Genomic DNA, 14087 nt, shown 5'->3' with positions numbered 1-14087 from the left:
TGCGTCTCGTTTCGACGTCTAGAATCGCAGTGGTATACACACCTCCAAAAGATAATAAAGTACCGAGAAATACCGATGCGAGAACATCCTCGCGCGACGTCACAAAGCAAAGTTTACAATTTTCTCGCGCGATAAAAATTTTGTATGTATGACACGAAGGTATGATTTGTAGAAGATACACATTTTAGACTATATTTTAATACAACAATCGGATTTCTTATTTATGTTGTCGAGAATCCTCGAATTTTTCAAATTACTTGTCGGAGGAAGAATTTACGGCGCAGATAAGATTAGTATTGTCAACATTCGAACTCGAGTAGTTTTCCGTTTACTTCAAAATAACTGGAAAATTGAGCGTATCTACATGTTCTGAGTTCCTTAAAAAAAATAATATAACGCATTGTTTCACAGAGGGTCGTAAGATGCATGATGCTCTATCATTTGAGGCACTTTCCCCATTCAGATAAGTTGATGAAACGCTTTCCCTATTCGCATAGATAAGCTATTTAGAAAGTCTTTATCCGAGTATTCATTCTGGCGAATTTGACGGATAAATGTCCAAATTCGCTCGTATTATCTGCGATTTACTCAGGAGCATCGGTTATAATTGGAGTAATAGGCGAATACAGAGACCTAAGCACAATAGAGATTACTCTGCAGTTCATATAGTGCAAAATAACATTATCTTTCTCTTTTCGAGAAATTAAATTAATTTAAGATAAATTAAAAAACGTGATCTTATCTTCTATTTATCCTCCCTTTATTTGTTCATCAAAAGATTTTAAGTTTACTCTTCAAATATTTAAGAGTTAAATTCCCATTTTTAATTATAAAAAAAAATGGAAACAACCGTTCCTCGAGCTTATCTCCCCAATTATCTGCATTTTTCTCTTTTTCATTCAATTCATCACCTTCTTTTCACCATCGGAATCTATAGAAGCAATATCACGTAACACGGTAGACGGAACTATTTTCTTCCTCAAGAAACCGAGCGAATCAGAAAGAACGAGCTCGGCAAATAAAACCGGGAGAATCGAGGTCGGAGGCATTTCAAGAATTACAACTCCTTCGTTCCTCGTCGCACAAGCCAATGCCGCTCGACAACTCACATAGCCAGACGTTGCCGCGGGGCGCGGTGTGCAGCAGGTTCAGGTGCAGGTTAAAATCCAGACCGGCCAGGTCCTGTCGCAGATGGGTGCTGTCCATGACGAGGGCGCGTTCCGGCAGCAGGAAGAGGTGATCGCTGCCCTCCGCGGGCCCCAGGGTACGCGGCACGCCGAGCCCGAGAGGCCCCGATCGGGCCGTCAACATTCTACCGCCAGGATCAGCCAGGATCGCGTCGTCGCACCGCGAAATCGCATCCTCCTGCGACCGCTTGACGCCCGACACGCTGATCCGCGACGGCGACCCGCGACCTTTCCGCACTGCGGATCGGCTCGTAACAGGTGGCACGTGACCGCCTTTCCTGACAGCCCCCGTCTTCGGACACTTAATCCTGATGTCGGAAACGCGAAGTCAACTTATTGGGTCGCTCGGCCCGGTCGAGGAAGCGGAAATCGGAAGAGATCCTCGAGAGCTTTGAATGAATGCGACTCGCGATATGAATCGGTCGCATAAATGTTGAACGTGTAGCAGCTTCTAGGAATCACCGTCTTCTGTCATCGTGAGAGAACCTTCTCTTTGAAGTTTAATTGGAAGAATATGAATGGCTCCGAGTCTCTGACGATTGTCGCAACGCACGCGTCCTGGGAAGCTTATATAGTCTCTTTTTCAATTCCTTCTTCTCCGGCTCCGATTAATCTCGATTAATTCAAATTAAAGACGATGTCAACGATCAACGAAGTTTCACAGTTTCGAAGACGGGCTTCTTCCCGTAATTCGATCCCCGGGCGGCTGTCGCAAGACGCGATCGACGACGCGTTAATAACACGCGGTATCGGTACGATCGATGTTTTTCTCGGTTGGGACGCGATAAGACCGCGAGTAATGCTTGCCCGCGATCACACGACGCGACGTGACAATCACCACAGCCCGAGAACGACTCGCGATCCCCGTGAGTCAGTCACGTCGGTCAGTCAACTCTTCAACGTCGCGCGTCGACGACGGAGAGAGAAAGAAAGAGGGAAAGAGGGAACACGCGGCCGTTCTTTCGCCCGCGTAAAGTGGCACGAATTGTCCGAACGGGTTCGCTCGTTAAATTCGTTTAAGAGACGGCGAGCGTGCTCGCCCGCTCGCCCCTCCGCGCGCTCGGAGCGAGTTTCGTAAGGCCGATCCTTCGGCTGCGCGTCGATGTCGGAGAGGAGGGATCGAGGCGTCAGTTCCTTCGGCGCGAGACACGTGAATCAGCTCTCCGCGATTTGACAGCTCGTGACAGACACGGGTAACGCATTCAGCGACTCCGACCTTACCCACGTCCCACACCACTGTCAGCTGTGCGTTCTATTTCGCAGCAGGCGAACTTATCGATATCACCGTCGCCGGCGCGGCCTTCCGCTATTTACGCAGCGCGCGCGAGATTATTCATTAATTCCGCCCACGTTTCTCGACGCTCGCTGTCTCGACGACGCGGTCGTCCCGGTGGTCCTCGTGTTCCTTCGCGTGGGGGGGGGGGTTGAACAGCTCTCGCGGGAAGACGCCGGGCGTCGCGATCCGCTCTCGTCGTCACGAGGAAAAAGTAACGCGGCGGAGTAATAACCCGTCCCTCACGAGACACGTCTCCCACGCGGCGGACCGCCGCGCGTCGATCTGGCGGCTGGTCTTAACAGCTGGATCCCCGACAGCCGGCGGGACTCGTGGCTGCGTGGCTGGCACGAAGTTCTCTCACGAGCGGTCTCACGTACACGGCGGTCAGCGTTCGACTGAGTGGGTACGTCTCGCCGCGTTCACGAGCGACACCGACGGACGTCGGAAACGACCGACAGGGCGCCAGAGAGATGCAGCGCGCGGACAGATGCGTTTTCCGCGCCGGGAGTGACGGAGTTCTTCGCGCGGAATCCGTCCCCCACGTCCACACGCGCGCGCACAGAAAAGCTCGCCGATCCCGATTTTCCCGCGTGCCCGCGCGAGCGCCCGATATCGCTCTCGCAGCATCATCGCGCGAGGGGATTCCATCCGAATGCCACAAATATTTACTCTCGAGAGGCATTCGAATAAGCATTTGCGGGCATCCCTAGAAACCGCATCGATTATGTTGATTGTATATATAGTTTTACGACAGGCAATAACACAAAATTAGATATTTTACTGGTAACAATATATGCTACGCAATAATAGGTATCTTCTAAAAATTAATTTCGAGGTATAATTTCACTCGGCGTAAAAATAACGCCCAGAAGTACCGTAATTCTCGCGCGATTTCTTCCGGTTGCACGAGATTACGTAAAAGGAAGCGAACGCCTTTCGGCGTCGGACGAAGGCCGGTCGACCATTAAAATAGCTTTGGCCATAGCCATTTTCTGGGTCATAATCCGCGCAATTAGACGGCTTGGAAACCGTCCATAAAAGGGGATTATAAATTTGGCCGCGGTAACAGAATAGTCTCCACCAGTTTATATTCAAAAGCGATTCTCCCATTTATACTTATAACTCCTCTCTGACATCTAAGTTTACATCCAATTAATTCTCCCTGTAATCGAATTTACCTACTATACGTCGTCGTTTCACGTCGTGTTGTTCAACCGTTTTGTTAGACCTTTCGCAATTTTTTGCCGTACAAAAAAAATTGTCGTTACATTGCATAAGTAAATTCCTTCCTTTCTTTAAATATGCGCATCATCCACTTACGCGGCCGACGATTCGTGCGCGAAGAACTCGCATAAAACGCAAAGAAAACGTAGGCGGTACGATCCGAACAAATGCGGAATCGCATTGTAAGAATATCGCGGTTGTACACGGAAGAAACGGGCTCTCTTGTTGCGGTTACTGTAATTTGCGGCAAGACCCTTTTTATCGCTGGAAAATGCGCCACGAATGTGCACCGAAACTACCGAGCATACAACGAATCGTTTCCGAGAACATCTCGCGGAATTTTATGCGGTTACTTCTCGCGGGTAATCGATGGTACATACGAGATATCCGTCTGTGTTAATCGCTAATGACAGATCTTTTGAGATCTGACGTCGACTTCTTCTAGAGGAAAACTAGTCAGATAAATGTACTGATGCCTGGACACGTATACCTATGTCTGGGCATTTTTTTATCATTTTAGTTCTTAAATAAGTTACAACGCGAATTAAAATCAAAGAATCAAAAATTAAATACTTTGATTTTAATTCGCATTATACTTATTTTGAGAACTAAAAATGATAAAGGTGTCCAGACACAGGTCTTACGTGTCTACGCATTACATTTACCTTAGTTTAATAAAGTAAAAATTAGCTGCTAGCGGGAAATATAATTACGTAGAAAAAATTTTAATTAAGTTTGCTGTTACACAAACTAATATTTTCTAATCTTTATAACGTATATTTTCACATCGTGATTTCTTAGCGCATTCAGAAGTTTATTTTACGCGAATTGTGGCATCGTCTACCCTTAAGAGGATTTTATTTTTGCTGAGGATAAAAGTGCTGGAAAAAAAATATCCAGGGGACAACGCGAGGCGGCACGAGCGAGTTGCAAAAGCGCTGGAAAATAATAGTCGTTACATCTAACGGCTGCTCCGTTAGCCCAGACTTCCCCCTTGGATTTATTGGGTCATTTTTTTTCTGTTGCCACGCACGCGCTACGCGTCGAGGACGCGCGCCGTCTCGACGGCGGCGTCCGTACGTACGCGGATAAACGGAGCTATCGGATTTTTATTTGCGCGACGTTTTACGCAGCAATTCAGAAATCAGGGTCAATCGACTGCGACGGGAAATACAACATGATGCTTCGCCAGTGATAAAATTAGCAGTCGTTACAAACTCGTTTAACGTGATAACTACTTTCATTTAATAATGTCGTAAAATTACTGGAAAATTATAGTTATTAAGTTTATCACTGAGATATCATGTATTACACGTAATTGAAATTCGTGAAATTCGAGTCTATTGAGAGATTGCGGAAAGTCATTTAGATAATTGCGTCTCTTGAATATGATGTTAATTTGCAGTTCGTCAACATTAGCGCCGCAAAGTGTGAAAAATCTGTTTTTCTCGTTGTAATCTTATCTCACTGTCGAAGACGCGAAGCTATTCTTCTCAATCGTCGTAAATCCGAGTTACGCTGTTAAGTTAACGGGGAAATGTACGCTAGACCGGGATTTATGTGAGAGAATTGTAAATTGTATTTTAATTCATTTCCGTCCGCGTTCCATGTTTAGCTCGGTTTGATTGGTAATTCGATACAAAACATTCCTAACAATGGCAAATATCAATAATACCTCGAGGAAGTTTCTCCGACCGGGTTTTCGTTATTGATTCACTATTCATTACGTACTCGTCGAACGTAGCGAGCCGTTGCGGCCTGATCTTCCGCGTGCGTGCCTCGTGTACGAAGTCATTCAAACGACGATCGATGTCCTCGTATGAAGACCGATATGCCAGGTTCACCGTCAGTTGACTTTGCTAGGTACAAGCGCCGCCGAGCACCAAGGGCAGGCGTTGATTGACGGAGATTACTTATCACTCGTTACTAGCGAGAGGCTCGTGTCGCATCGATTATCACTATATACGTGTTCGCATCAGCCTCGTGAAAGGACGGCTCGAGCCAAAAGCCACGCGAATAAAAGATGTGCATGGATGATTCGCGATACAAACTTTTTGTTACGGTAACTCTGACAATAGCTTATGTAGAACGAAACTTTTTTTTCTAAAATATTTTCAACATTCTAAACCGAAATCATTGTACATATTCGAACATACGGAGATATGCCGCATTTGTTAAATATGAACTGCCATTGTACGAATCGGAACATGCAGATGGAAGATCAGGCCGCAAAAGAAGCAACGCAACGCAAAAGATGTAGGTCTAAATCGACGGAAGTTTGAGGGGTGATGGCTGATCGCCAAACCCGTTATTTTGGAACCTCGAAACATTCTTGTGATTCACGAAAAGATGCGGAGGAAGAAAGGACGTTTACTGGAACGTGACAGCAATTCGTGATAGTCCAAAAACAATCTGTGCCACTTACCTATACTAATTATAAAACCACCTGGCACTCGCAACTCGGAAACATTCCTAGTGTTTCGTTGAAAAAAATTAAATAATGATTTTAATTGAAATACCCCTAATCGCCCTATTTTTTATTGGATTTATTAACGTTACGCATGAAATATTACTGACGTTTAACGAGATAATTGTATTAATGAGATAATTGACTTAATGAGGCAATAATAATGAGACAATTGTATCGATGAATTAGATTACTGAAATATTAATGTTCCATTAATCATTCAACAACGCAACATCGTAAATTACTTGTATGAAATAATTATAGCAATATCATCACGGTCAAGGTTGATTAGATTATAACGATGTTAATTCCGGCAACTTAATTGATAATTAATCACACATAAAACAGACCAATGGAAAAGAAAAAGGGGAAATTGCTTACTCTTCAATTACTTGGGGTAATTCACAATCGTAATACTTTCAATTTTAAACTCTCGTCAGCACAGTGACACGCGAGGCTGTTCTGAAATAACATTATAATTAATATAGACATATTGAGAACTTTTTCCAATGGAGCATGCTGTAAAAGCGCGCTAAATGTCACGATATAAACGTATATAGTTAGTCGGGATCAGCTTTCCGTGAAAGATAAGCCTTTCTTCGCGTGACGGGAAGTCGGATTGACGCGTCACACAAATTGCGTCACCTCCGTCGTGCTTTCTCCCGCGGATGATTGTTCAACGAGGAAACGGCAAACGCGCGTCTCAATGTTGTAATTCGCGCGTTCTATTGGCGACCAGCGACGAAACGACCGCGTTTCGTCGTCGTTTCCTAACTGCTATAACGCGCCGTAAGCAGTTTTCCGCGAATTTTACAACGCGACTTTTCCGAGAGCGGTCGACGGAAGTTCCAGCTGCGTCGCGATTCAGTCGCGCTGACGTTCGCGTGCGTTACACACCGCGGAGTTCAGAAAGACTATTCGGAAAGTCACGTACGAACGTTCGGTGGAGGACAGAGCGGCGGTTCAAATTCGGCGTTGCAAATCCGCGTGAAATCGGATAAATGAATGCTTCATCCGCGATAATTAACGGCCATTAATTCGCGTGATTGTGCTTCGTTTCTGTTTCAATACCAGTATATTTGGATAATTGTTGCATGCACATGCGATCATTATACTCGTTCGGAATTTTCTTTTCCCAGCCCGCATTTCTGAACGTATAGATATGCGCGCGCGACTGTAATGAAGACCCAGAATCATATGGCCGACCGCTGCCGACACGTGCAATGCATTCGCGCTCGTATCGCGAGTAAATACGAGGATGATTATGATTATTTCCGATGCGAAACACACCTAGGCGCCGCGCTGCGGAGATTACGTGTTTGGAAGCGCACCGAGCAATGTGTTGTTGCCATCCACTTTTAAAATTGCAGTAAATTGCAAAAAATCTGCGATTTTTTCGCGGAACAAGTTGAATAACAAAATGACAAAATGACAAATTATTTCCGCTGATTATTAAGGAAGACTTTGAAGATCCATGAAATCAAAAATATGTGAATCTCAAGAGATACATGAGAATACACCGAAATAAAGATTTATAGAATGACGAATTCGCGAAGCTGGATGTTCTATCATTTTACAGCCTGATAATCTTCAATTTAGTTAGAAATGTGCGGTTTCGAATAGTTTTAAAGTTTCGAAATCAATTTCCAAGGTTATTATTGTTCGTTATAAATAGTTTACAACTCCAAACGTAGCCCCATGCAATTTCTAGCTTTGCAAACCTCGCCTCTTTGCCTTGGAAACCTAACGGAACGCCATAATTGGCATAGAGATCTTCAATCCTTTATTCGCCGCGAGAATCGCGCGCGGTGGGCACGGCGGAGGAAATTAGGTCGCCCGATCGTTTCTCGGAAGACGCGCAAAGGGACGCCAATAATTTCGTACCGAGGATCGTCGTTTCCACTGGTGGCGCAGGACGGAACGGAACGACGGCGCCGATAATTTCTCAGCCAACGGTAATAAATATCCCCTTCCTCGTGGATCTTCTTGCCTATGTCGAGAGCCCGCATTGGTTCCGCGTCTTCGAAGATTCTTGCCCCGCCGTTTCTTATTGCCGCGGTCGCAAATTAAATGAGCGAGCGTGGTCGGCGAAAGTCGAGCAGGGCAGGGGAGAAAAAGCGAGGAAGAGAAGCATCGTTCGCGAAGCAACACCGTCCGAGGGAAAACGCGAAAGTAAATTGGAGGCCGCCGCGCCGGGGCGAGGGTTCCGAAGGACCGGTCTATACCCGCTTCCGCAATTTCTTTCAACGCTTTTTGTGACATAGGTACTCGAGACATTCCGCCTGTTCTCCGTACGGAATAAACAGCCCGCGTTTATATCTTGAGAAAAAGAAATTCAACTGTTTTAGCTCCGACTTGGATAAACTAATGTTAAAGTTCACCGAGACTGCCCTGCATAATAGTAAAATGTCTCCTTCTTGGAGGCTCGAATGTCCTTGAAACTCAAATTTGTCAGACGTTCCAGTGTCTTTGATCTCGATTCTCGAGGAAGCCGGGAGTATCGCGTTCGCATCGTGCGTGCTCTCTCGATCTCATATACCTTATACTGCTGAAAAATGAATCATCAGATCAGCGCGTGCTGATGATGCATTCGACGAAAACAATGCGCCACGAATTGACAATAACAACTACGTCGCTTGATAACAATGCAAAAAATGCGCCGTCTCCTCGAAATACCCAGCGACAATTATTACTTGGCAATGTAATAGTTGAACAATAAGCAAAGTGGTCCTACTTAGCGATTCAAATTTACAAAATAATTATAACGTCCGACGCATTGATCAGCTAGAGCGTGAAAATAATGTCGATTTATTTAAATATAGGGTTAATGTTTTGCACGTATATGTGATATTGTTTGGAAAATTTTTATGGAGATGGTCACGAATGCCGATCGAAAAAAAAAAATATTCAAGACCGATTGCTCAAGTTTGCTTTAATTCTAGACTCGGCGCACGAGACGCAAGAAAATGCTAACCGTGCAATTGTGGGGGGACGGACCCGCTCAATTCCGGACAAAGACAACGTTTCTGGGCTGTCAAGTCGTCTGTACTTTGGAGAGAGAATTATAGGACCGGACAAGAGTGCCGTTCCCATTAGCCCCATCGTCTTGATTAAATCGCTGTGGTTCTTGCGGTCGATTTTTCGCAGACAGAAATCCTTACGCTCTTATATCTTTAAGCGCTCAAATTACGTGTCGGAAAATCTTTTTCAGACATTTTTCAAACAAAAAAACATTACAATTTGCTTCAAGAAAATCAGTTTACCAGTTCTCAAACTAAGAATTAAAATAATATCAAATTAAAATAAAGAATAATATGACAACGTCTAGTGTCACTTGAGATTAAATTTTACTCCTTATGACGCACACAGTTAATATGCGTTCACTCGTTATGTAAATTCGATTTAATTCCTGAAACGCAGAATATAGAATGTAATGACGCAAACGAGATTGATAAAAGGGATATGCACGGTGAAGTGTGAGTCTGACTCGAATGAAAAGTTTGATCAATAAATGACGTTCACTTAATTTTTATCGCGCGCGTAGTACGACAAGCGTAATTTAAAAAAGAAGCGGTGCGCTTGTCGCTCTCTCGGCTCGTCCTTCGTATACGCTTGTCGAGATCGACGTTACTCATACAGGAGAAGATTATACGCATCACCGAGCATGAAGTCGCTCCTGTTTCAGGACCGATCTTTTAATCAGCATCGTGACTCCTCGCGACGTTCCTCGCGTCGCCGGAGATACGGCAGTTTCATGCCTGTCTCCGTTTCTGCCTCAAAACGGGTTTTGAAATTCGTTTCGCAGCATGCCAAGATTTCGAAGCAAAGTGATTTCTATTATGCGGAGTAAATTAACTCGAACGAATTAAATTGCTCGTGTACGAAGTATAATAGCGCGCGAATGGCCGGAACGCTTTTTAGCGTGATTAACAACGATTCCTGGACGGTACGAAGAAATAAGATCGTTTTGATGAGGGTAAGCATCGCGAGACATTAAAATAAAGAAGACCTATTGAGATAAGAGCGAGATGCTTTCGAGATCGAAAGAATTGCATTGTAGATATTTCTTCGAAACAACAATACCGGTTAATCAATCTAAGAATTGCACGACATGGAAAATGACGCAAATTTTTTATCAATTAACACACGATTAATCTCTATGAAAAAAGAATATTTTAGTGCAGTATCTCTCGCTGCATATGCACGCAATGCTACAAACTCGAAGAAGACACGTCCCTCGGTAATGTCGGATGTTGTGTATCAGCCCCACAACTGGAATAAGAAAGACCTGCTCTGATTAAAGTTAACATGAGACAACGTAAGTTGCAGTAGGTATATATAGTTAGCCGAGTCCCGAGTATTTCGGCTCGACTTCTACACGTGGGAATCCGCAGCATCCGGCATATCTCTCTATATCTCTCTCTCGTGGGGCTAAAGCACACCGTATCCCTCGAGTTACGTGGGAGATGCTGCATCCTCCCCTTTTCTAAAAGTGACGTGCCGGTCTTCTTGCCAGCCTAGATAATGCATAGGTGTATCCAGGTTTCCGTTCAAGCAGGAAGCAGCCGCTCGTAAATACTTTATGTCCGCAGACGGAATAGGCGTGGTAGCGAACGCAGTGATCTCCCCTTCCGTCGGCTATAATGCAATTAAATGTGACAGTTGTGAGCTGTATAATGACGTGTATATATATAACTGTAAAACATTATTTATGGTTCTTGGATGATGGTTGACTTTTATTCAAAACGAAATTAACCCATGAAACTTTGAAAACTCGGTTATACAGATATTCATATAAATTCCTCGGCGTTGAGAATTTTTTTTATTTTTCAAACTCGACTGCATAAAATTATACTATTTAATGTGGGTTACTTTATTTTTGCGTTAATTTTCTTCATTTACGTTGAGACCAGCTCGTCGTTTCGCTCGAGGCGTTATTGAAGAGATAGGATTTCCCTAAATACACCCTTCTGCCAAAGGCATCAAGAAAATCAACCGTCGCCGTCTTGGCAAGTGAGAAAATTCCCATCACTTCCTTTGGTCTTCGTTAATCGCGCGTCAAATCGCAAGCGCGCGAAATTACCGGATTCTCAAGGCAATTATGATCGATCGATCATCTTTTCATCGCGAGACCATAAACGACGTCGTAATTCATCGTTTCCCGGGGGGGGGGGGGTTTGCCCGTAAAAATTTCAATTGCGATAATTAACCCCGCCGCGTGTGCGTAACATTCTCGCAAATAAGATTCCCTGATTGCACGCTCCGATCCTTATCGGTTTTATGCCCCCCGTTCTGCGTGTGTCTTAACGTTCTAGCATCCACCACGAAAGAGCCAATAACTTTCTCGGGTAACGTACGTTCCGAGCACGAGTGTGTGCTCAGGCGTACGTGCGTCTTCGTGTAGACAAAGAAAAACAAGCATCGGCTTTATAGGTCAGACAAGAAAATTTCAGTATAATCGTTTCCAGAGACGACTATATACATCGTGTGTATTTTAGTTTTTCTTACTACGTGCGTTTATCGACGAGAATTCTGTACGCGGGAGAAGATATCAGATAAAGTTACAACAAAAAAATATAATCTCTAAATCCAATGTAGAATTTTCAGTCGAGAGAAATGGCGAGACGCTTGACGACAACCGTGTATGGGAATCGCGGCGCTTTATCAACTTCCTGGCTGCACCTGTATCTCCCAAGCTCCCATACCTTATAACTACATAATAGCGATGCCGCCGTCTTCGGGATGCACCCGAAGATACCATTAGCATCATCCGCCAAATTGCCCGCTCGATACCCCTACTGTTAAATTACAAAACGAGGGGAGAATCATTTGTTTTGAACTTTCAAGATTGTTATATGCCGATGCGATGAATATCGCACGGTACAATCTCTTTTCATATCAGCTTTTCGATAAAACAGAAGCGGAATAAGAAAACTAACAAAATCAATGCTTACCATACGTTATTTGCTTTCTCTTACATTGGACTAAAAAATCTGCATACACATATAGCATCCGTAATGACGGAGGAAAAAATAAAGCTACGTGCGAGATCGCCCTTTATTCATATAATCGCGAAAAAAGGTAACTGTATATTAAAACGCCAATCACAGCACGAATATTTCGCAGATTAAAGATGAAGTTCAAAGGCAGCGATGAAGAATAGCGGATCTCGTTAAAAATTCACCACCTTTTACAGCCGCCCGTGGTTTAGCGGGTTTATTGCTTCGCATTCAGGCTCCTCTCTCCTCTTGGGATGCATCAGCCATCAATATGATATCGCGTATAATATATCAAAGCCGATGTGCACAGGAGCATAGGCGAGTGGCTTCCCGGAGGCTGTGGAGCCCTCGGCCGACGCTTCCTGTTATCCCGCGCGCGGCGATGATAAATAGGAGATAGAATGATACGTTCGATGATCCGCGTGCAAGGAGAGAGAGAGGAGAGGCGAGATCGATCCAATACCGACTTAATTAAGGGGTACGATCGCAGGCGACTATATACACACGTCGCTATTACCGGCGTAATCTACCTGTTCGTTACGCGCGATCCTGATTATTCATTGTCAAGAGAGTCAATGGGATTGGCGGAGAAACAATACATCGCGCTGTTCTAACAGGAAATCGATCGGCGGATTAAAAACAGTTATTTCGAACTGGCCACCCGATTAATGGTCGACGTCTCGCACGCTCTTAATCTTGTTATTCAATCATCTAACGTACTGGAATAATTCCGTCCAATGGATAATCCCTCTTTTCATCGTTTGGAAAGCGTAGTTAATGAAAGCAAATTAGTAGAACCTGACGTATCGACGATGATATTACTGCTGTATTGCATGTCGTATTGTTAAAATAAAGCTGCCTCGCGTGGATTAAGATAATGGATTAATCCGATCAGCATGTCCTACACCTCGTTGCAAGATTTAAATATAATATTTAAAGAGTATAACAGGATATGAAGAACATATTCCTAGGACTAAATAATCAAGATCCGCTATATCTGTTTCAGATTATCTCTTCTTTCACCGCGCTCCATATAAACAACTTAGCTTCACTTTTTCTTTATTTAAAAAAAACAAACGACTGGCTGTCTGTTCGATTCTGTTCTTCAGCAATCCTAGTGTCGCCCCTTTTCTCACTCGTAATCTTCTAAACCGTCAACCACAACAGTTTCGTCGGGAGATAAGAGGCTGTCCACAACAGCCGGGGCCAATCTTCTCAGATGCCAGTGGAAGACGTGGTGAAAGCTGTCTCCGTTTTTCTCTAGCTCTCTTTCTCTCTCGAGTGTACTCAACCATCCGTTGACCGTGACGCTAATGAAGAGTATATACGGAGAAAGGATCCTCCATCAGTCTAGCCGGCGCACATAACCACCACGTCTCGTCTATGCGAAAGGAAAGGAATGGGCGAGGGTTGCCAGGGTGACGGCCCGCCGGCGCCTGACTGAGAGGGTCGATACTACGACATCAACGTCACCAATTCGCTCTTCGTGTTCCGAAGACCATCCCTCCCTATCTCTTGTTGCATCGCACTCCTGAGAAGGATGCGCTTCGCGAAGCGATTTAATAAAGAAACGATGAAAATTATGTGATTTGAAAAGAATCGTCGCGCCGTATTTTAGGTATATAATCCGCTTTAATATTATATTTAAGATATTCAACCATCAAAATCTTCTGGTTAAAAGCTGAACAAGAATATAGCATAGAATTGACACGTATCAATGCAAGCACTCACTAACTGTTAACTGCGAAACTAGTCATGTTAATGAAAAGACAAGGTGATAATATAAATTCCTTGCTCTTCAAATATTAAGAAGATTTTCAAACAAGTTTACATTACCGCAATAAATTTAAAGAATGTTATTATTAGTATGCTGTATCTAAAATTTGTTCTGATTCATGACAAAATTCCATTTTAATGAATTGCGAAAAGAATAA

At 44.0% G+C, this 14087-nt stretch overlaps 1 protein-coding gene across 30 annotated transcripts in view; it reads right to left on the bottom strand.

The window, feature by feature from the left end:
* LOC143908294 (uncharacterized) overlaps nt 1-14087 on the bottom strand; it is a 155743-nt gene that overhangs the window by 88827 nt on the left and 52829 nt on the right. For 4 of the 30 annotated variants that reach the window (XM_077425866.1, XM_077425876.1, XM_077425874.1 and 1 more), the window contains exon 1: nt 1110-2838. The exons of 23 other annotated variants lie outside the window; for them this stretch is intronic. In XM_077425866.1, coding sequence (XP_077281992.1) covers nt 1110-1311 — 202 coding nt within the window. In that variant the 5' untranslated portion in view covers nt 1312-2838. Of the gene's footprint in view, nt 1-1109; nt 2840-14087 lie in introns of those variants that run through there. 3 more of the 30 variants (XM_077425861.1, XM_077425881.1, XM_077425898.1) reach the window with 3 other exon arrangements.

This window comes from Temnothorax americanus, unplaced genomic scaffold, assembly GCF_048541705.1.
Source record: "Temnothorax americanus isolate GAGA-0224 unplaced genomic scaffold, ASM4854170v1 Scaffold91, whole genome shotgun sequence".
In the NCBI taxonomy this organism is placed as follows: Eukaryota; Metazoa; Arthropoda; class Insecta; order Hymenoptera; family Formicidae; genus Temnothorax; species Temnothorax americanus.
This window is presented reverse-complemented; position numbering and strand designations above follow the sequence as displayed.